The sequence below is a fragment of the Hemibagrus wyckioides genome, linkage group LG19 (assembly GCF_019097595.1).
Source record: "Hemibagrus wyckioides isolate EC202008001 linkage group LG19, SWU_Hwy_1.0, whole genome shotgun sequence".
NCBI classification, from domain to species: Eukaryota; Metazoa; Chordata; class Actinopteri; order Siluriformes; family Bagridae; genus Hemibagrus; species Hemibagrus wyckioides.
In genome coordinates, this window is record NC_080728.1 from 2,733,912 (window position 1) to 2,757,064 (window position 23,153).

Consider the following 23,153-nt stretch of genomic DNA (forward strand, 5'->3'; position numbering starts at 1 on the left):
CTGGTTTGAGTATAACTGTGTCTCTCTTGAGATTTTCACACACAACAGTCTCTAGAGTTTAGACTAGAATGTGAAAGGAAAAAACACTGAGCCAGAGACGGTTCTGTGGGTGGAAATGCCATGTTGATAAGAGAGATCGCAGGAAAATGGACAGATTATTTTAAGCAGTCAGGAAGGATATAGTAGCTGAAATAATCTCCTTTTAAAATCGCGGTGATCGGAACCACATCTCAGAACACGCAGCACATCAAATCTTGAGGTGGATGAGTTTCAGCAGCAGAAGATCACATCATCACACTCCTCACAGCCAAGAACAAGAATCTGACTCTATCATGAGAGACTTCCCCAGACTGGAGATTTTAGAAGATATGAAAAATGATCACCTGGTCTTTTTCCAGTCTTCATCTCTGCAGTTTGCATGAGTCTGTTCTCATTACAGCTTCAGATTTCTGTTTCTCGCTGACAAAAGTGGAATCTGATGTGGTCTTCTGCTGTTGTAACTCATCCACCTCAGGATTTAACCACAGTTCTAAAGAATGTTCATTTGAGTTACTGTAGACTTCTTGTCAGCTGAGATAGGTCTGCTCATTCTCCTCTCATCTCTCTCAAGTTGGTTCAGTCTGTAGATCCTCTGATCACTGGATCATTTTTTATCATATCATTGTGCATAAATTCTAGAGACTGTTGTGTGTGAAAATCTCAGGAGCTCAACTGTTTCTGAAATACTCTAACCAGCACACCTGGTACCAAAGTCAAAGTCACAGAGATCAGACATTTCCTTCATTCTGATGTTTGATGTGAAGATTAACTAAAGATCATGGCCTGCAGGATTGTACTGCTGTTATCTGATTGGCTGATTGGATAACTATATAAATGAGCAGATTTTCCTAATAAAGTAAAAGTGAGTATAAATACAGATCTACAGCCATAGTTCACATCTTCTTGTCTCATTCATATCAATCCCCAAACCCATCTGTGTATCAGCTACAGGTAACCTCTTCTCTAAAGCTGCCAGCATACTCATCATCTGATTTCATCTAACTCTTCTCAGATGTGATGAGCATCCTTTATGCTTTTTGGATCCATTCAGAGTACCACTGTTACCAGCTTCGGCTCACTCGTTAGCCAACAACCTGTTATCCATCTCTCCTGTACTGCCTACAAGCTAGCTATGTAATGCTTTGTTGCTCAGTGTGGCACTCACCTCTCAGTCCCATGCTAATGTGTGTCTTCTTTGCCCTGTGGATATGTACCATTAGTTTGGATGAGTGGACACACCCCTCCACCACCGAGCTTGTGCGGTTAGATTTCGCTAAAATGCAGTCGTTTCCATTCACCCATATCTATGCAGAATATCCGATACTCTGTCCAGTTTCACTGCAGCCTCCAACACTGTCCACTTGTTAAGCTCACTATGTTTTCCTGACCATTGTGCTACTTCAGCACCTCTGCTTTACCTTCACATGCCTTATCTAGCTGTCCAGCAGGACCAACAACAAGCACTGCTCGATGTTGTCCACGGCATTTGACCCATAACATTCAATGATGAACCTTAATAACACACGGGTTTTCTCGACTAATCATAGAGTTAATATTATAGAAATGTGATCACATTTTCAGCTTCTTAGGTTGAGAGTCTACACCGTTACCAAAACAGGAATCATCTGCACTTGTGGAGTGACCAGTAGCTCCATACTGATAACACCAACATGTGCTAACACTATAAAAGTTAAGAGAAGCACCTCAATAGCTAAGAACTTCAGCGCCTCTGTGATCTAAGTTGCTTGAAAAAATGTCACGGATGTCTGTCCTCAGATAAAGTGACATCACAGGAATAACCATGAAGCTCAATTTGTTTCATTCAGTCATTTTCTATCAGTCTTAGACCTTCAAGTGTAGACATTGTTCATTGTCTCGAGAATTTTTTGTCAATCCGGACTAGTTTAAAGCTAGAAATACAAAGCCAAAAATACGCCATGGACACCACAGATCGAATAAACGATCACTGTGTAGTTGAGTTTTTTCACTGTTTTAACTCTGACACTAAACCCTGCTTCCACGTCTGAAGACTGACTTGTGACGTCATTCTGCTAGTGTATTCCAGCTAGGACCAACATTTTTAAGAGTGAAGAATAAGAAAGGAAATGGTGATCATATGACAAGGATATTTACATTAAAGGCTATCAAATACTACATCATCTGGTCACTTTGTTGAAGGTTTCAGGATGCATGTGCATGTGATGGACACTGGTTATCCGGTGTCCACAGACCCACAACACCCTTCTGTATCACTCTTCTGGTCTTCCTGTGTGTCAGCTGTCTCTAATACAATGCTTTTGTTGCAGAGAAGGAATTTGTGGAATTCTCCTTTAGCGCCAATTCACATGGCTAATCTTTATCGCCTCTGGACATGATTTCAGATTATTATTTCCAATGACCTACATTCATGTAAACATCCCCAGTTCAGTCTGAGGGAAAATGAGAGCAGTTTGAAAAGAAATGAGATCAGACCGCACTTTTTTCCAGTTGTTGAGAATTTCATGAGTTCTGTAGCGCATGCGTGGTGCCGCTTCACATGTGAGAGGTTTGTTTAATTAAGAAAAAGTGCAATTAAAAAAAGCAAATCACATGAGTTGGTCGTTAGCGTCACTTTACGTCAACCAGTGTGTGTGTGTGTGTGTGTGTGTGTTAAGTCGTGGTGTGATTAGTCCTGCTGTGTGGAGTTAAGTCTGGAGGCGGAGGAGGAGCGCCAGCATCGTTAGGGAGGAAAAACCACGTCACTCTGTCAAAAAGTGCAATCTGAATTTAGAGAGAAAGTTTCAACCACACCAGATTCTTGCTTGTCTCCTAGAGGGATTTATACAAAAGATGCAGACGGGATTTCGGTTAAACCTGAGCCCAGTTAAAGAGCCACTGGGCTTCATCAAACTGGTGGAGTGGGTAAGTAAAGCAGGGCTGCATGGGCGCACTGGTGCTGCTGCTCCTCTGATCCATGCTGCACCATTTCTGCTGGATTTAACCCTTAAGGCCTGAAGACAAAAACTTAAAGTAATAATCAAGCTGTAAGGATTGTTTATTTTGAAAAGCTTTAATTATGAACAGTGTTTGCGTTGTTTCTTTTTATGCGTCTCTTGTGTCATCGTTGCGCAAAGTTTTTGGAAAGCTTTATATAGTTCTTGTTCGTTTTATTTGTATTCACTGTAATCCTCGATGGATCTTCAGCAGTCTTCGATGAGCTCCTTGTAGATGTTTAGCCTCAGCCGGACATGCAGCAGGACTGCTTTTACCAGCACCACGCACATTCCTCAGACTAGCAGGAGGATCCTCCTTGTTTTGCTTTTTTTTCGTTAGATAAATATAAAAGGCAAAACCGAGCGGATGTACTGTAAATCACTATAGGAAGGCGCATCCTGCTCAGGTTTTATTCCTGTGGTCACATGCCACTACAAAATATTGCACTTTTTCTAGAAAAAAGTTGCCATAATGAATCACCAAGTTAATGAGTCAGCACACAGCTCCTACAAAGCAGCAGAACATCTGGCAGAAGTCTGCTCTGTGCAGAAGATGGTGATTCAGCAAACCTGGATACAAAACTGTATACCAGATGTTTAAACAAAAAAACTGCAGAGTGGGAAAAGGATATGTAATATAACTCACCATGGAGGACTGAGCTGAGATATTTTTGCTTTGATTGTGGATACTTTGAACTTTAAGCAGCTTGTGATTGAGGTGCAAAACAACATCTGTTCATTCTGGGATTTGAGCTCAACCTTAAAGGCATTAGCACGCTCGCTCTCACAATGATCATTAAAAGGTTTTCTGTATTGGTCTATCAGATAAAACTCTGAACAGACTCTAATACATGAGCTGCAAGAGTATTAACACACACTAGGACAATCAGCTCATATCAAACCCATGCTGTTTTAGCTAGATTGGATTTGCTATTGCTTCCTGTGTTCAGAATCAGCTATTTTGTAACACTTCACTGCTATGCTGCCATCCTGTCTACATTTCTGAGCTTCTCCAAGTTTATTTCACGGCCACAAGCTGTTTTAACTGTTTCCTGTAGTGACACGGCCCCCAAACTGTGGATAATGTTGGTGGTCAGTTGTGTTACATACTGTCTAAAGCCACCAAGGATGTTAGAAAGCTGCTGGATAAATTGAACACATAAATAGACCTTAACTGCGTAGCTACTATATATATATATATATATATATATATATATATATATATATATATATATATATACACAGGTAATTTATCTGTGCCCCAGTAAAATGTTCCTGATTGGCTAGATATGTACAAAAATGCAATAGATACATCAGAAGATATGTATTTAAAAAATGGACACTGATTGTAACCCTAGCCGAAGAGAAATACCCTCTGCATCCTCTTCAATCCCACGCTCCGTCCCCTCGCTGTGCCCCACCCGTTTGCTTTGCTCCTCCTCATTCATTTATCACCATGCTTCGACTTGCAGTGAGATGATAATTCATAACACAAAATTATACCTTAAGACTGAGAAGAGTTAACTACAGCACCAGACTAACGCTTATCACTGAGTTAATGAGCAGTGTGTGAATATGTGTGTTTAATTGAATAAGGACATCCTGGTTTACTTGGCACAGATTTGATCAATAACTTTAGCTCGTTAAATGATGAAAAAAGTACTTTTGGAAAGCCTTCTCTAGGGCATAAAGACTGAGCAGTTGAGTATTAAGGGCCTTGAGTTCATGGCCTTCCAGTCAGTAATCCAGTGCCTTAACCACTGAGCTAGCGCTGACATACCTGTCCTGCTTATGCTCACATGAGAAAACCTTTAGCTGCTATGAGACAACTTTTACTATTACAATGGCTTCTACTCTTATTTACATAGCACATAGTGCATGCTCTATGTATACAAGCTATAAAGATAATAAAAAGCCATTTGAATTGATGACAGCCGTATCTAGTCATTGTTCAGTGTTAACAGCTTTTATACATGATCTGTTTGTCTTTCTAACCAGTTTGCAGCTATGTTTGCTTTTGGATGCTGCGGTGGTTACAGTGGCAGGAATGTGATTTCCCTGTTATGTGGTGAAGGAAAAAATGAGACCCTTAATGTCACTTTTACATACCCATTCAGGTAGGTTTCACTACCTTTCACTTCATATTCACTTTAATACACTGTTATTATCATGACGGGAAACTATAATATCATGTTGTAGGGCTATAGTCTATAAATTATGACATCACAATAACACACTAGGATGTTACCCCTGTAATACCCCCTGGAGAGTTCAGACAGAGTAGTCTTTTTATAAAACAAATCTAAAAGTATTTTTTTTTATAACATACTAACATTAGACCATATTTATTTGTGTACTTATTTATGTATTCAGACAGATTTATGCAGATATTATCCATTAAGCATTTCATGCTCCTGAGTGTGTAAAATAACACATTAGAAAACCGACTAATATAAAGTCAGAGTTTCCAAATGTTTTTTAAATCCACTTCAGATTTTTTTAACCATCCACATGGTTCCTGGCTGATTCTTAAGATTTTGAAACTTATTTCTGTTGTGTTCAGGTTAAACCAGGTGCTGTTGGTTGAAGACAATGCGACTCTGTGCAACCGCACCATGTCTGCCACACATCTGATGGGGGATTCTTCATCCTCTGTTGAGTTTTTCGTGGCCGTGGCTGTCCTGGCGTTCCTCTATTGCATGATAGCTCTGCTGGTGTACGTGGGCTACATGCACGTGTACCGGGATTCTGACTTTGGCCCAGTGTTTGTGAGTATGAGTATTGTTGAATCCGGTTTATTATCTATACTAAGGGTCTTATCTGCTAAGGGCTGGTGTGGTGCAGGTTTTCTTTCCAACCAAGCAGGAGACACACCTGATTCCACCTGGAAAGATGATACACAAAAGTGTGACGCTCTCAGCAGCAGCAGCAATTAAAGCGAAAGAGGACACTTTGGAAAATTCTCTCAATTCGATAAATGCTGCATGTTCGCCCAGTCTGTGTGTCTCGTACTCCTTCATCTGAACATCACACATTTACAGCCAGCAGCTATGGAGAATGTTTCTGTCTGTGATTTGTAGGATTTTTTGGTGACAGCAGCATTTGCGTTTCTGTGGCTGGTCTGCTCATCAGCCTGGGCACAAGGGCTGCAGAAAGTCAAGCATGCCACCGGGACGGAGGGCATCTGCACCAGTCTGAAGTCTCAGGTCAACTGTGAGGTCACTGAATTTTCCAGCATGCGCACGCTGGATATATCAGTGGTACGGATGTGGATACCATTTCTTCTTCATTACAAAATATTGATTTGCAGATTTTACATGGTGTTTTTATGTTACATTTTTGCTTTGTGTAGGTGTTTGGCTTCCTGAACCTGATCATCTGGAGTGGTAATGCCTGGTTTGTTTACAAGGAAACATGTTGGCATTCACAGAAGCGCAGTTCTCGACAGGAGGCAGAGCGTGGCCGGGGCCCTGGCCCTATCTAGAGGCATCTCCCAGGCAAGCACATGACCGTATCGACCCACAAACTCCATGGACTCTTTTGTTTCAAAAGTGAGTTAGGAATCTGTCTCATTTGTGTAAGAATTTTCTGCTTCTTTTCTCCTCATACTCATATTCTTTAAAAAAATTTTTAAATATAGTCAACATAAACTTTTGTCCAGCTTTTTTTGCCAATTTTTCTATTCTTGCATACATATAACCTCAGCATAGATTTCCTTACATTTGCCACAAGTATTATGTTGTATGCGAGCCTTTTAGTAAAACAAAGTTTGTTATGAATTATTTTGAAATAGTTTTCATTTAGAGGTGAATGTAATTTCTTCAAGTTGAATATCTTCTTAGAACGACATCTATTTTTACCAAACGCTAATGTACACCAGTTTACCATCTACCACTGCTGAGAAAAAGGTTTTTTACTTACCTGTGCAATTTCATATCATATATTTAATTATATATACTGGAACATTGAACATAACTGGGTGTAGTCCACCATTTAACCCAGTTTAAGCTTATTGGGAGTGACTGAGGAGTGGGAGCAGCACTGTTGATATCAGATCCAGGAAGAACTGAAGTGATGTTGCTTTAGGAAAGTATTTCACTTGGAGAAATCTTGTACATTTTGAACATTGTGAATTGTTTTTTTTTCTGACTACTTATATATCTGTGAATGTTTATGACGTTTAATGCCTTTTTGTTGCAATATCTTTTATATTTAATGAATAAAACTGAGATTGATCTAAGATCTGAGAAACTGGGTTGGTATTTTTATCTAATGGTGTAACACTAGGGGAGAAAGCTCGTTCATTCACTGAAGAAATGTGGGCAAATGTGGGTATAAAACACCTTTTGTTTGCCCTATTACCCTGTGACTTCACTGATTAGCATTCATCTTGGGAACAAACAAAACATTTCTGTTGAAGAGAAAAGCCCCAATATTCCAGCAAGAGAGCTTAAGCTTTATTTCAGACGCTGGTCTTTTTATAGCAACAGACGGATGAATTCATTAATCTGATAAGCTTCAATATGTCTTTACAGGAAAAAACATATTGGCCATCATTATATTATATTTAATTCACGTTTTTATAATAAATTTATGTATTATATATATTAATGGTAAATTCCCAGGATGTCTAAATCAGCAGTATATAATTCAGATTTTATTATATTAATATGATACCCGTTGTGGCCAAAAGTATGTGGACACCTGACCACTCAAATGTGCTTGATGTACATCCTGTTCCCATGGCACTGCATTACTATAGCATTACTGTGCTGTTATAATGCACTCTGTGAAGGTTTCATCACTAGATGTTGGAGTGTGTCTGTGGGGATTAGTGATCATTCAGCTACAAGAGCATTAGTGAGATCAGACACTGATGTTGTAAGTGCGAGGAGGGTTCAGTTGGTGTTCCAGTTCATCCCAAAGGTGTTCAGTGGGGTTGAGTTCAGTTCTTCCATGTCCTTAACACCCCATGTCTTCATGGAGCTCAGGGGCTTTGTCATGCTGGAACATCTCTTAGTTCCAATAAAGAGAAATTGTGATGGTAGAGTGTACAAAGACAACTGTAAGCCTCTAACATTGTAAGAAGAGCCACATATGAGTTATGGGCAGGGGTGCACATACTTTTGGACATGTATCAGTTCATTCATTCACACTCCGACACGAATTAACTGGACGTGTAAGGTTTGGTGTCTTTTTTTGTCCGCATTCAAAATGAGACCATGTGGTAAGATGAGGTAAAATCTTGAACTAGAGCAGCGACGATCTGAGCCGAACATAGCCGAGCATGACGTCACGCGTTTCGCCATTCTGGTTCGGCTGGCTGCGAAGGAAAGGGGAAAAAAAAGCAAGCAACAAGAAGGAAGAGCAATGGCGACGCTGGTTCGCCAACTACTAAGTCTGGACCCGTTCATGAGCAAACCGTGTCCAGTCCTCACCAACGCGGCAGACTTCTACTCCGTGGACAGTAGGTGTACGCTGTCGTTGTGTTCGCCGTAACTGACGTATGTTTTGCACTTGTTATCCAATTATATATTTATTTATATACATATATATATATTTATTTTTATTTTTTCAACTGAGATTGCGCTAGTAGCTGCGTGTCCTCCACGGACCTCAAAGACAGAGCAAAATGGACAGAGTGGGAATTTTAAACACAGTCCAGTCGGTGCTGCTGCAGGCGGCCGCCATGTCGCCTTCACACGCTTCGGCTTTACTTTTTGCGATGCGCGTTTGAGTGACACACACCACTGCGAGTATGTCCAAGTTTGGCCTGCGTGCGTGTGCGTGTGTGTGTGTGTGTGTGCGTGCGTGCGTGTGTGTGTGTGCCGTGCAGAGCCGTTTCGCCTGATCGAGACAGCCACCTAGCTACTGTTAGATGAAGTTTCAGTCGAAAATAAATAAATAAATAACTACGCCGTTTTATTTTCTTTACATGTCCATCAGGTGAAATGACAGAAAGGTCAGTAAGAGAGTATTACTGAGAGGTCAGTGGGCGTTTCTCTCTCCTGTGTTACTGTGAACTTCAGTGTGTGTGTGTGTCCAGCTGATTTCAGGGGACGGCAGAGCAAGCACCTTCAAAAAGAAGCTTATTTATTTATGCAGTCATTATCAACTTGTAAATAAAGGTAGATATGAAGACTGAAGGTTTTTTTTATACAGATTTGAAAGGTTTTTTTTTTTAAATTAGAATAGAATATAACACATTCACGTTTATTTTTTTATAGACAGAAATCCTCTTCGGTCACCACACATACTGACCTTTTACAATAAAATGCACTATAGCTGTCAGGAATGCAGAATAAAACAGGCAGTCATAGTGAGGAGTCATGAAGTACACAACTTTAATTATTGTGGAGAGCAGTAGTGGTCAGTGAGTGGGCGCTGGGAAGAGTAGTGGTCAGTCAGTGGGTGTTAGGAAAAGTAGTGATCAGTGAGCCAGCAATGGGAACATCAGTGATGAGTAATTAGGTGTTGGGAACAGTAGTGATTGTCTGTTGGGAACAGTCTTGATGAGTGCCTGGGTGCTGGGAATAGTAGTGGGCAGTGAGTGGGCATTGGGAACAGTAGTGAGTAGTGAGTCAGCAATGGGAACAGTAGTGATGAGTAATTGGGTGTTGGGAACAGTAGTGATGAGTGATTGGGTGTTGGGAACAGTAGTGATCACTGATTGGACAGTAGGTGATGAGTGATTGGGCATTGAGAGCAGTAGTGATGAGTGATTGGACATTAGGGACAGTAGGTGATGAGTGATTGGGCATTGGGAACAGTAGTGATGAGTAATTGGGTGTTGGGAACAGTAGTGATCACTGGACAGTAGGTGATGAGTGATTGGGCATTGAGAGCAGTAGTGATCAGTGACTGTTGGAAATGGTTGTAATAAGTGATTGGGCACTAGAAGCAGCAGTGATTGTCTTTTGGGAACAGTAGTCATGAGTGATTGGACATTGGGAACAGCAGTGGTGAACAATTGGACATTGGGAACAGTAGTGATGAGTAATTGGACATTGGGAACAGTAGTGATGAGTAATTGGACATTGGGAACAGTAGTGATGAGTAATTGGACATTGGGAACAGCAGTGGTGAACAATTGGACATTGGGAACAGTAGTGATGAGTAATTGGACATTGGGAACAGTAGTGATGAGTAATTGGACATTGGGAACAGTAGTGATGAGTAATTGGACATTGGGAACAGTAGTGATGAGTAATTGGACATTGGGAACAGTAGTGATGAGTAATTGGACATTGGGAACAGTAGTGATGAGTAATTGGACATTGGGAACAGTAGTGATGAGTAATTGGACATTGGGAACAGTAGTGAGGGATTTAATATTTATCATTGTTCAGTGATTATTATTATTATATTAATATGAAGATAATAATATCTTTCACCATAGGCATGTGGAAGAGTCCTGAAATGGTTAAAACATGTTGATAAAAAATAAATTAGAAAGAACTGAACAATATTTTGTTTACATTTTTAATCACTGTGTTCAATAGCATATGTTACTTTATATTTTATTAATGATGTATTGCGATTTCTGTTGAATATTTCATGCTTTCAGGGCAGCACACACTTGCATGACAAATTCATTCAGGCACACAATGAGTGAACTGTGATGTACAGTATATTGTGAAAAGTAAAGAAATATATTGTTTATTTTCATGATACCATGGTAATAAATGATTGTGATAATGTAAAATATCTCTACCTCACATCTGCTGTAGCCTGATGCCACGCCTGCATGCAGTCCACCATTTTTAATATCTTTATGTCAAAAAGTCACAGTTTCTCAACACTCCCTGGTCCAGTAACAGAACAGGAACACAGACTCAGGTGTGTTGGGATTGCTTAAATCTATGCAAACTTTGCCTTTCTTTTGTTTTTCCCTTCCTGTTTAAGTCACCTGGCCTTTCAGTAGGCGACATTTATTTGCATTGGGTCTGACCACTCCTGAGCCTCCTGAGTGCTGATGAAATGAAATGGTTTGTTTGTTGTGTTCATTAAATTAAAAGCCTACAAGGTTTGAATGACCTTTTTAGTTTAGATTTTGAAGTTTTTTGGGGGAAAAAAGGTTGAGTGCAAAGAGAAATAACTGAGTGAGCAGAAACATCCACAAAAAACGGGGTTCAAGCCCCAGCACCACCAATCTCCACTGTTGGGCACCTGAGCAACAGTTAACCCTCTCTGCTCCAGGGTGCTGTATCATAACTGCCCCTGCACTCTGACCCCACAGCTGGGCTATGTAGAGAAAAGCATTCCACTGTGATGTAATGTATGTGTGGTGATAATAAAGGCTTCATGCCCTCAGTTTTAAATCGTCCGGCTGAATTCCTGTTTAACGTCAGCAGACTGAAGAATAGTTTTCTCTAGATGTTTTCATTCATTATTGAATAAATGATTTGACTTTTTTACAATAAAATACTATTAATTTGATCAACAGCAGAATGATTGTGCTGACTCCACACTTATTCCAGGTCTGGGATTGCCTGGATGATTATTTTATATAAGAGATGTTTATGTTTGTCTGCTGGAGCTGTAAATGGTGTGTAATGACCCCAGGAGTGTGGACAGACCTGGTCATGATATGGTGGCTTCATTCAGCAGCTGGGGAATTGACTGTCTGTCCAGATCTCACTAAAGAAGGGTTTTCTAAGATTGGGTTCTGGCACCGGGGCTCATTAGGCACGTGGCCCATGCAGGAAACTACACTACTCTTATTTGCCTTGGCAGAATCCGAGGCAGTTTCTTTCATGCTTTTATAAATACATTTTTTCCCTAAGCGTGTGGATGTTTCTCAATCAGCTCCCTAGTCCGCTACACATTGGGACACAGATGTCTCCATTTCCGGCAGCGTGCATCACAACAAGAGACAGGAGCCATCTTTGTGACATTTTCGTCAGTGTTTTGTCAATGAGAATTATAACTTCTGTAACATATTCCTGTAACATTTTTACTTAGTGGGTTTTTCAAAATAAAAAAAATAAAAATAAACAATGTCTGTTGTTAAAAGCATTATACAAATCAATTGAATTGAAATTGAGTTGAATTAAACAAAACAGAACACTACTTACATTTGGAGATGAAGATAAAATATGATGTCATTTCCAGTAAGAGATCATACCAAGCATGCTGGGGTTTTTGCCATGCATTGTGGGATTTTTATTAGGAAAAGGATTTTGTGATAGAGAAAGAAAGTGTCAGAGAGTGTGACAGAGAGAGAGAGACAGAAAGAGAGAGAGTGACAGAGAAAGAGAAAGAGAGAGAGTGTCAGAGAGTGTTACAGAGAGAGAGAGACAGAGAGAGAGTGACAGAGAGAGAGAAAGAGAGTGTCAGAGAGTGTGACAGAGAGAGAGAAAGAGAGTGTCAGAGAGTGTGACAGAGAGAGAGTGTCAGAGAGTGTTACAGAGACAGAGAGAGAGAGAAAGAGAGTGTCAGAGAGTGTGACAGAGAGAGAGTGTCAGAGAGTGTTACAGAGAGAGAGAGAGACAGAGAGAGAGAGAAAGAGAGTGTCAGAGAGTGTGACAGAGAGAGAGTGTCAGAGAGTGTTACAGAGAGAGAGAGAGACAGAGAGAGAGAGAAAGAGAGTGTCAGAGAGTGTGACAGAGAGAGAGAGTGTCAGAGAGTGTGACAGAGAGAGAGAGTGTCAGAGAGTGTGACAGAAAGAGAGAGAGTGACAGAGAGAGAGACAGAAAGAGAGAGAGTGACAGAGAGAGAGAAAGAGAGACAGAAAGAGAGAGTGACAGAGAGAGAGAGAAAGAGAGTGACAGAAAGAGAGAGTGACAGAGAGAGAGACAGTGAGAGAGAAAGAGAGAGAGCCCTTAAAATGGCCGACCCCCTGATCGGTACCCTGACTACTGAACTAGGGAGCAGATTGAGACGCAGCCTAAATCATCACCAGTGTGTATTTGTCTCTGATGTTAGCACTGGGAGGGGGCAGCAGGGCAGATCTTGGTCTTGGTCTCTTTCTTCATGCCTCCAGTACACACTTCTCCTTGTCTGCCTAGAACAAAAAAAATCACTAGTATCATCAGCACCATTGCTACTAATAACTATCCAATAACAACAGTTTTATTAATCCTCAGTAAACTACAGATGATGATATTTCGTTAACTGACCGCCACAATTTACTGAATGGAATAAAGTCCACTGTGCTGGAGGTGTTACAGCTGATTCATGCATGAGGATAAAACTCTGTAAAAGAGCAGTTTAGTTATAAAGATCATGAATATGACCCTCTCACATTTATCCTGTGGAACTGATGATCTTCCTTTCTCCCCTACAGATATGCACGTGTATGGTCAGATCTCAGCCTGTGGGCATGTCTCTCGCACCGAATGCAATGTTTACCAGCCTGGTGTTGAACTCGTGGGCTTCCCAAACCATTACGGTAAGCCAGTGTGTGTGGATCTCTGCAAGCTGATGATGATTTGGGTGAATGTGTGTTGTGATGTCACACAATGCTGGAGGAACTGATATGAAGCATGTTTGTTTTGGTTGTTGAGTTTTTTCCACTTGTTTTGTGAAGGCAGTGGTGTCATGATATTAGTGCTGGATATTAGTGCTGGAATTTAACAGCAGTGTGTGCTGTGCTACCTGCTCAGTGGAACAAGGCAGGACTGATGAAGACCTGCAGAGGAAATCTGTGTTTATTCTCAAGAGCAGCTTGTAAATGACTGACTGGAATATATTTGACTGGTTTTACATTAGATCTGGGGATTTCCCAGGTGTTGGATGATTGGAGCTCGTTTTGTGGCTTTGAGAGAGAGAGAGAGAGAGAGAGAGAGAGAGAGAGAGAGTATGTGCGAGACACTGTGCAAGGGACTGTGCAAGAGTGTGAGAGAGTATGTGAGAATGTGTAAGAGCAAGTGTGTAGGAGCATGAGGGAAAGAGCATGTGAGAGAGAGCGGGAGAATGGGAGGGTGTGTGTGTGTGTGTGTCTGTGAGAGAGAGAGAGTGAGAGAGCGCCTGTAAGAGTGTGGGAGCATGTGAGGGAGAGTAACAGATCGTGAGAGAATGAGTGTGTGTGAGAGTGTGAGAGCAAGGGAGTGTGAGACAGTGTGTGTGAGAGAGCGAGGGAGTGTGTAAGATAGTGTGTAAGAGCGTGAGGGAGTGTGAGGAAGTGTGTGTGAGAAAGCGAAGGAGTGTGTGTGATAGAGGGTGTAACAGTGTGAAGGAGCATGAGGGAGTGTGAGAGTGTGTGTGAGAGTGTGTGTGTGGGAGAGTGTGTGTGTGAGAGAGTGTGTGTGAGGGAGCATGAAGGGTGTGTGTGTGAGAGTGTGTGTGTGAGGGAGCATGAGGGAGTGTGTGTGAGAGAGAGTGTGTATGAGGGAGTGTGTGTGTGAGGGAGTGTGTATGAGAGTATGTGTGTGAGAGAGTGTGTGTGAGGGAGCATGAGGGAGTGTATGTGAGAGTGTGTGTGAGGGAGCATGAGGGAGTGTATGTGAGAGTGTGTGTGAGGGAGCATGAGGGAATGTGCGTGAGAGTGTGTGTGTGTGTGTGAGAGGGAGTGTGTGAGAGAGTGTGTGTGTGAGAGAGTGTGTGTGTGAGAGAGTGTGTGTGAGAGTGTGTGTGAGGGAGCATGAGGGAGTGTGTGTGAGGGAGCATGAGGGAGTGTGTGTGAGGGAGCATGAGGGAGTGTGTGTGAGGGAGCATGAGGGAGTGTGTGTGAGAGTGTGTGTGAGGGAGCATGAGGGAATGTGCGTGAGAGTGTGTGTGTGTGTGTGAGAGAGTGTGTGTGTGAGAGAGTGTGTGTGAGAGTGTGTGTGAGGGAGCATGAGGGAGTGTGTGTGAGGGAGCATGAGGGAGTGTGTGTGAGGGAGCATGAGGGAGTGTGTGTGAGGGAGCATGAGGGAGTGTGTGTGTGAGAGGGAGTGTGTGTGTGAGTGTATGTGAGAGGGAGTGTGTGTGAGAGTGCGTGTGAGGGAGCATGAGGGAGTGTGTGTGTGTGAGTGTGTGTGTGAGGGAGCATGAGGGACTGTGTGTGAGAGTGTGTGTGAGGGAGCATGAGGGAGTGTGTGAGTGTGTGTGTGAGGGAGCATGAGGGAGTGTGTGTGAGAGTGTGTGTGAGGGAGCATGAGGGAGTGTGTGAGAGAGTGTGTGTGAGGGAGTGGGTATGAGAGTGTGTGTGTGAGAGAGTGTGTGTGAGGGAGCATGAGGGAGTGTGCGTGAGAGTGTGTGCGTGAGAGTGTGTGAGAGGGAGTGTGTGAGAGGGAGTGTGTGAGAGAGTGTGTGTGTGAGAGAGTGTGTGTGAGAGGGAGTGTGTGTGAGAGGGAGTGTGTGTGAGAGGGAGTGCATGTGAGAGGGAGTGTGTGTGAGGGAGCATGAGGGAGTGTGCGTGAGAGTGTGTGTGAGGGAGCGGGTATGAGAGTGTGTGTGAGAGAGTGTGTGTGAGGGAGCATGAGGGAGTGTGTGTGAGAGTGTGTGTGAGGGAGCATGAGGGAGTGTGCGTGAGAGTGTGTGCATGAGAGTGTGTGAGAGGGAGTGTGTGAGAGGGAGTGTGTGAGAGGGAGTGTGTGTGAGAGGGAGTGTGTGTGAGAGGGAGTGCATGTGAGAGGGAGTGTGTGTGAGGGAGCATGAGGGAGTGTGCGTGAGAGTGTGTGTGTGAGAGGGAGTGTGTGAGAGTGTGTGTGAGGGAGCATGAGGGAGTGTGTGTGAGAGGGAGTGTGTGAGAGTGTGTGTGAGGGAGCATGAGGGAGTGTGTGTGAGAGGGAGTGTGTGTGTGTGAGTGTATGTGAGAGGGAGTGTGTGTGAGAGTGCATGAGAGTGAGTGTGTGTGAGGGTGTGTGTGAGGGAACATGAGGGAGTGTGTGTGTGTGAGTGTGTGTGTGAGGGAGCATGAGGGAGTGTGTGTGTGTGAGAGTGTGTGAGACAGTATGTGTGAGTTTGTGTGTGAGAGAGTTTGTGTAAGAGGGAGTGCGTGTGAGAGGGAGTGTGTGTGAGAGGGAGTGTGTGTGAGAGGGAGTGTGTGTGAGAGTGCGTGTGAGAGGGAGTGTGTGTGAGAGGGAGTGTGTGTGAGAGTGCGTGTGAGAGCGTGACAGCGTTTCTTCTCTGTCAGCAGATTGTTGTTTACTTTCGTTTTTGCTCGGCTCCTATTGGCTGCTCTGGTGCCCCGCCCACATGCTCTGGCAGAGTGAAGCTGTGTGTGCAGTAGGTGGTGACACACATGGAAACTTTCGACAGCGTGCGTTCAGCTTCAGCCCCCTGCTGGCTGTAACTGTAGCGAGGAGGGGCAGTTGTGAAAAGGTTCTGTGTGTGTGAGAGAGTGTGTGTGAGAGGGAGTGTGTGTGAGAGGGAGTGTGTGTGAGAGGGAGTGTGTGTGAGAGTGCATGAGAGTGTGTGTGTGAGAGTGTGTGTGAGAGTGAGTGTGTGTGAGGGTGTGTGTGAGAGGGAGTGTATGTGTGAGAGTGTGTGTGAGAGGGAGTGTGTGTGAGAGTGTGTGTGAGAGTGCATGTGAGAGTGAGTGCGTGAGAGTGAGTGTGTGTGAGGGTGTGTGTGAGAGGGAGTGTATGTGTGAGAGTGCGTGTGAGAGTGTGTGTGAAAGTGCGTGTGAGAGTGTGTGAGAGTGCGTGTGAGAGGGAGTGCGTGTGAGAGGGAGTGCATGTGAGAGGGAGTGTGTGTGAGAGGGAGTGTGTGTGAGAGGGAGTGTGTGTGAGAGTGTGAGAGGGAGTGTGAGAGGGAGTGTGAGAGGGAGTGTGAGAGGGAGTGTGAGAGGGAGTGTGTGTGAGAGTGTGTGTGAGAGGGATTGTGAGTGAGAGTGTGTGTGAGAGGGAGTGTGTGTGAGAGGGAGTGTGTGTGAGAGGGATTGTGAGTGAGAGTGTGTGTGAGAGGGAGTGTGTGTGAGAGTGTGTGTGAGAGGGAGTGCATGTGAGAGGGAGTGCATGTGAGAGGGAGTGTTAGTGAGAGTGTGTGTGAGAGTGTGTGTGAGAGGGATTGTGAGAGGGAGTGTGTGTGTGAGTGTGTGAGAGGGAGAGTGTGTGTGAGAGTGTGTGTGAGAGGGATTGTGAGAGGGAGTGTGTGTGTGAGTGTGTGTGAGAGGGAGAGTGTGTGTGTGTGGGAGTGTGTGTGAGAGGGAGTGTGTGTGAGAGGGAGTGTGTGTGTGAGGGAGTGTGTGTGAGGGAGTGTGTGTGAGGGAGTGTGTGTGAGGGAGTGTGTGTGAGGTAGTGTGTGTGTGAGGTAGTGTGTGTGTGAGGGAGTGTGTGTGAGAGGGAGTGTGAGAGGGAGTGCGTGTGAGAGGGAGTGCGTGTGAGAGGGAGTGTGAGAGGGAGTGTGAGAGGGAGTGTGAGAGGGAGTGTGAGTGAGTGAGAGGGAGTGTGAGAGGGAGTGTGTGTGAGAGTGTGTGTGAGAGTGTGTGTGAGAGTGTGTGTGAGGTAGTGTGTGTGAGAGGGAGTGTGTGTGAGAGGGAGTGTGTGTGAGAGTGTGTGTGAGGTAGTGTGTGTGAGAGGGAGTGTGTGTGAGAGTGTGTGTGAGAGGGAGTGTGTGTGAGAGGGAGTGTGTGTGAGAGTGCGTGTGAGAGCGTGACAGCGTTTCTTCTCTGTCAGCAGATTGTTGTTTACTTTCGTTTTTGCTCTGCTCGGCTCCTATTGGCTGCTCTGGTGCCCCGCCCACATGCTCTGGCAGAGTGAAGCTGTGTGTGCAGTAGGTGGTGACACACATGGAAACTTTCGACAGTGTGCGTTCAGCTTCAGCCCCCTGCTGGCTGTAACTGTAGTGAGGAGGGGCAGTTGTGAAAAGGTTCTGTGTGTGTGAGAGAGTGTGTGTGTGAGAGAGTGTGTGTGAGAGGGAGTGTGTGTGTGAGAGAGTGTGTGTGTGAGAGAGTGTGTGTGTGAGAGAGTGTGTGTGAGAGGGAGTGTGTGTGAGAGTGCATGAGAGTGTGTGTGTGAGAGTGCGTGAAAGTGTGTGTGAGGGTGTGTGTGAGAGGGAGTGTATGTGTGAGAGTGTGTGTGAGAGGGAGTGTGTGTGAGAGTGTGTGTGTGAGAGTGCATGTGAGAGTGAGTGCGTGAGAGTGAGTGTGTGTGAGGGTGTGTGTGAGAGGGAGTGTATGTGTGAGAGTGTGTGTGAGAGTGTGTGTGAAAGTGCGTGTGAGAGTGTGTGAGAGTGCGTGTGAGAGGGAGTGCATGTGAGAGGGAGTGCATGTGAGAGGGAGTGTGAGAGGGAGTGTGTGTGAGAGGGAGTGTGTGTGAGAGGGAGTGTGAGAGGGAGTGTGAGTGAGTGTGAGTGAGTGTGAGTGAGTGTGTGTGAGAGGGAGTGTGAGAGGGAGTGTGTGTGAGAGTGTGTGTGAGAGGGATTGTGAGAGGGAGTGTGTGTGAGAGTGTGTGTGAGAGGGAGTGTGTGTGAGAGTGTGTGTGAGAGGGAGTGCATGTGAGAGGGAGTGCATGTGAGAGTGTGTGTGAGAGGGAGTGTTAGTGAGAGTGTGTGTGAGAGTGTGTGTGAGAGGGAGTGTTAGTGAGAGTGTGTGTGAGAGTGTGTGTGAGAGGGAGTGTTAGTGAGAGTGTGTGTGAGAGTGTGTGTGAGAGGGAGTGTTAGTGAGAGTGTGTGTGAGAGTGTGTGTGAGAGGGAGTGCATGTGAGAGGGAGTGCATGTGAGAGTGTGTGTGAGAGGGAGTGTTAGTGAGAGTGTGTGTGAGAGTGTGTGTGAGAGGGAGTGTGTGTGAGAGTGTGTGTGAGAGGGAGTGCATGTGAGAGGGAGTGCGTGTGAGAGTGTGTGTGAGAGGGAGTGTTAGTGAGAGTGTGTGTGAGAGTGTGTGTGAGAGGGAGTGTTAGTGAGAGTGCGTGAAAGTGTGTGTGAGAGTGAGTGTGTGTGAGGGTGTGTGTGAGAGGGAGTGTATGTGTGAGAGTGTGTGTGAGAGTGTGTGTGTGAGAGTGCATGTGAGAGTGAGTGCGTGAGAGTGAGTGTGTGTGAGGGTGTGTGTGAGAGGGAGTGTATGTGTGAGAGTGTGTGTGAGAGTGTGTGTGAGAGTGTGTGTGAAAGTGCGTGTGAGAGTGCGTGTGAGAGGGAGTGCGTGTGAGAGGGAGTGCATGTGAGAGGGAGTGTGTGTGAGAGGGAGTGTGTGTGAGAGGGAGTGTGAGAGGGAGTGTGAGAGGGAGTGTGAGAGGGAGTGTGAGTGAGTGTGAGTGAGTGTGTGTGAGAGGGAGTGTGAGAGGGAGTGTGAGAGGGAGTGTGAGAGGGAGTGTGTGTGAGAGTGTGTGTGAGAGGGATTGTGAGAGTGTGTGTGAGAGTGTGTGTGAGAGTGTGTGTGTGAGAGTGTGTGTGAGAGGGAGTGCATGTGAGAGGGAGTGCGTGTGAGAGTGTGTGTGAGAGGGAGTGTTAGTGAGAGTGTGTGTGAGAGTGTGTGTGAGAGTTGTGAGAGGGAGTGTGTGTGTGTGTGTGGGAGTGTGTGTGAGAGTGTGTGTGAGAGTGTGTGTGAGTGGGAGTGTGTGTGGGAGTGTGTGTGAGGGAGTGTGTGTGAGAGTGTGTGTGAGGTAGTGTGTGTGAGAGGGAGTGTGTGTGAGAGGGAGTGTGTGTGAGAGTGTGTGTGAGAGGGAGTGTGTGTGAGAGGGAGTGCGTGTGAGAGGGAGTGCGTGAGAGGGAGTGCGTGTGAGAGGGAGTGCGTGTGAGAGGGAGTGCGTGTGGGAGTGTGTGTGTGTGAGAGTGTGTGTGGGAGTGTGTGTGGGAGTGTGTGTGAGAGGGAGTGTGTGTGAGAGTGTGTGTGAGGTAGTGTGTGTGAGAGGGAGTGTGTGTGAGAGTGTGTGTGAGAGGGAGTGTGTGTGAGAGTGTGTGTGAGGTAGTGTGTGTGAGAGGGAGTGTGTGTGAGAGTGTGTGTGAGAGGGAGTGTGTGTGAGAGTGTGTGAGAGGGAGTGCGTGTGAGAGGGAGTGCGTGTGAGAGGGAGTGTGTGTGAGAGTGTGTGTAAGGTAGTGCGTGTGAGAGGGAGTGTGTGTGAGAGTGCGTGTGAGAGTGTGCGTGAGAGTGCGTGTGAGAGTGCGTGTGAGAGGGAGTGTGTGTGAGAGTGTGTGAGAGGGAGTGTGTGTGAGAGTGCGTGTGAGAGGGAGTGTGTGTGAGAGTGACTGCGTGAGAGTGAGTGCGCGTGAGAGTGAGTGTGCGTGAGAGTGAGTGCGTGTGAGAGTGAGTGCGTGTGAGAGTGCGTGTGAGAGTGCGTGTGAGAGGGAGTGCGTGTGAGAGTGTGTGTGAGAGGGATTGTGAGAGGGAGTGTGTGTGAGAGTGTGTGTGAGAGGGAGTGTGTGTGAGAGGGAGTGTGTGTGAGAGTGTGTGTGAGAGGGAGTGCATGTGAGAGGGAGTGCGTGTGAGAGTGTGTGTGAGAGGGAGTGTTAGTGAGAGTGTGTGTGAGAGGGATTGTGAGAGGGAGTGTGTGTGTGAGTGTGTGTGAGAGTGTGTGTGAGAGTGTGTGTGAGAGTGTGTGTGAGAGTGTGTGTGTGTGGGAGTGTGTGTGAGAGTGTGTGTGAGAGGGAGTGTGTGTGGGAGTGTGTGTGGGAGTGTGTGTGAGAGGGAGTGTGTGTGAGGGAGTGTGTGTGAGAGTGTGTGTGAGGGAGTGTGTGTGAGAGTGTGTGTGAGGTAGTGTGTGTGAGAGGGAGTGTGTGTGAGAGGGAGTGTGTGTGAGAGGGAGTGTGTGTGAGAGTGTGTGTGAGAGGGAGTGTGTGTGAGAGGGAGTGCGTGTGAGAGGGAGTGCGTGTGAGAGGGAGTGCGTGTGAGAGGGAGTGTGTGAGAGGGAGTGCGTGTGAGAGGGAGTGTGTGAGAGGGAGTGCGTGTGAGAGGGAGTGCGTGTGAGAGGGAGTGCGTGTGAGAGGGAGTGTGTGTGAGAGTGTGTGTGAGGTAGTGTGTGTGAGAGGGAGTGTGTGTGAGAGTGTGTGTGAGAGGGAGTGCGTGTGAGAGGGAGTGTGTGTGGGAGTGTGTGTGGGAGTGTGTGTGAGAGGGAGTGTGTGTGAGAGGGAGTGTGTGTGAGAGGGAGTGCGTGTGAGAGGGAGTGTGTGAGAGGGAGTGCGTGTGAGAGGGAGTGCGTGTGAGAGGGAGTGTGTGTGTGGGAGTGTGTGTGGGAGTGTGTGTGAGAGGGAGTGTGTGTGAGAGTGTGTGTGAGGTAGTGTGTGTGAGAGGGAGTGTGTGTGAGAGTGTGTGTGAGGTAGTGTGTGTGAGAGGGAGTGTGTGTGAGGTAGTGTGTGTGAGAGGGAGTGTGTGTGAGAGTGTGTGTGAGAGGGAGTGTGTGTGAGAGTGTGTGAGAGGGAGTGCGTGTGAGAGGGAGTGTGTGTGAGAGTGTGTGTAAGGTAGTGCGTGTGAGAGGGAGTGTGTGTGAGAGTGCGTGTGAGAGTGTGCGTGAGAGTGCGTGTGAGAGGGAGTGTGTGTGAGAGTGCGTGTGAGAGTGCGTGTGTGTGAGAGTGTGTGAGAGGGAGTGTGTGTGAGAATGCGTGTGAGAGTGCGTGTGTGTGAGTGAGTGCGTGAGAGTGAGTGCGTGAGAGTGAGTGCGTGTGAGAGTGAGTGCGCGTGAGAGTGAGTGCGCGTGAGAGTGAGTGCGTGTGAGAGTGCGTGTGAGAGTGCGTGTGAGAGTGCGTGTGAGAGTGAGTGTGTGTGAGAGTGTGTGTGAGAGTGTGTGCGTGTGAGAGGGAGTGTGTGTGAGAGTGAGTGTGTGTGATAGTGTGTGTGAGAGTGCGTGTGAGAGTGAGTGTGTGTGTGAGAGTGTGTGTGAGAGTGTGTGCGTGTGAGAGGGAGTGTGTGTGAGAGTGCGTGAGAGTGAGTGTGTGTGATAGTGTGTGTGAGAGTGCGTGAGAGTGAGTGTGTGTGTGAGAGGAAGTGTGTTTGATAGTGCGTGAGAGTGTGTGCGTGTGAGAGTGCGTGTGTGTGAGAGTGCGTGAGAGTGAGTGTGTGTGATAGTGTGTGTGATAGTGCGTGAGAGTGCGTGTGTGTGAGTGTGCGTGAGAGTGAGTGTGCGTGAGAGTGAGTGTGCGTGAGAGTGAGTGTGCGTGAGAGTGTGCGTAAGAGTGCGTGTGAGAGTGAGTGTGTGTGAGTGTGTGTGTGAGAGGGAGTGTGTATGAGTGTGTGCGAGTGTATGAGAGAGTGCGTGTGAGAGTGTGTGTGAGAGGGAGTGTGTGTGTGAGAGTGTGTGTGAGAGGGAGTGTGTGTGAGAGTGCGTGTGAGAGCGTGACAGCGTTTCTTCTCTGTCAGCAGATTGTTGTTTACTTTCGTTTTTGCTCTGCTCGGCTCCTATTGGCTGCTCTGGTGCCCCGCCCACATGCTCTGGCAAAGTGAAGCTGTGTGTGCAGTAGGTGGTGACACACATGGAAACTTTCGACAGCGTGCGTTCAGCTTCAGCCCCCTGCTGGCTGTAACTGTAGTGAGGAGGGGCAGTTGTGAAAAGGTTCTGTGTGTGTGTGTGTGTGTGTGTGTGTGTCAGCGCTTCAGCTCCTCCCCAGTACCCAGGCTGAGACACTGAGGCACAATGCAGATGCCAGGCTGTCAGGGCACAGCACAGGGGTCAGTGACTCCCGGCTACTCAGCTCCAAACCTCCAGCTGACAGACAGGAGAGTGAGAGAGAGAGCGAGATCTGCAGGCTGTAAGACACGCTCATCCATTATTCTTTTCCCGCTCTCTGCTTCTCTCGCTGTCTGTTTTGTTCGTGTCGGCTGCTGACAGAGGAGATGCTGCTTGTGTGTGTGTGTGTGTGTGAGAGAGGCTTTTTCTTGGTGTGGTTTCATTCTCAGTGCAGTGTCTTTTTGAAGTTTTTAATTAAAACGTGACTCTGTGTGCTTGTATGCATGCGTGTGTGTGTGTGTGCGTTCGTGTGTATGTGTGTGCGTGTGTATGTGTGTGTGTGTGTGTGTGTGTGCGTGTGTGTGTGTATGTGCGTGTGTGTGTGTGTCTGCATGGTGTGTGTACCAGGCCAGGGCTAGGCCTAGCTGGCGGTTGTCTTCCTGCATTTTGGCGACCGGATATAAACAGGCAGCTGATCGGTCTGTGTGTGTCTGTGTGTGTGAGAGAGAGAGAGAGAGAGAGAAGGAGAGAGAGAGAAGGAGAGACTTTTATGAAAATATGTGGTGTCGTTGATCTGTTTCTGGTTTCTGTGGCTTGTCTGGCTACACAAACACTAATGCTAACCAACACACACACACACATTTCTGACAAATGTCAAAAACTAGTTCATGATAACAGTTTGTGC

At 46.0% G+C, this 23,153-nt stretch overlaps 2 protein-coding genes across 9 annotated transcripts in view; both read left to right on the top strand.

Moving 5' to 3' along the window:
- Positions 1-2,702: 2,702 nt before the first annotated feature.
- Positions 2,703-7,262, top strand: sypl1 (synaptophysin-like 1). Its single transcript, XM_058417385.1, has 5 exons — positions 2,703-2,940; positions 5,010-5,128; positions 5,575-5,779; positions 6,092-6,271; positions 6,364-7,262. Exons 1-5 carry the CDS (start codon positions 2,869-2,871, stop codon positions 6,493-6,495), a joined length of 708 nt encoding a protein of 235 aa, XP_058273368.1. The 5' UTR covers positions 2,703-2,868; the 3' UTR covers positions 6,496-7,262.
- Positions 7,263-8,318: 1,056 nt separating this feature from the next.
- The window catches only part of atxn7l1 (ataxin 7-like 1), a 41,368-nt gene continuing 26,533 nt past the window's right edge, over positions 8,319-23,153 (top strand). For 4 of the 8 annotated variants that reach the window (XM_058416850.1, XM_058416843.1, XM_058416849.1 and 1 more), the window contains exons 1-2: positions 8,319-8,478; positions 13,300-13,404. The gene's annotated coding sequence lies outside the window, so the exon portion shown is untranslated. Of the gene's footprint in view, positions 8,516-8,636; positions 10,851-13,299; positions 13,405-21,908; positions 22,551-23,153 lie in introns of those variants that run through there. The other 4 variants (XM_058416844.1, XM_058416845.1, XM_058416846.1 and 1 more) reach the window with 4 other exon arrangements.

Coding starts and splice junctions, on each gene's coding strand:
- sypl1 (XM_058417385.1), top strand. CDS start 2,869: ATGCAGACGGGATTTCGGTTAAACCTGAGCCCAGTTAAAGAGCCACTG. Junction 2,941..5,009: donor TCATCAAACTGGTGGAGTGG/GTAAGTAAAGCA, acceptor CTTTCTAACCAG/TTTGCAGCTATGTTTGCTTT. Junction 6,272..6,363: donor GCACGCTGGATATATCAGTG/GTACGGATGTGG, acceptor TGCTTTGTGTAG/GTGTTTGGCTTCCTGAACCT.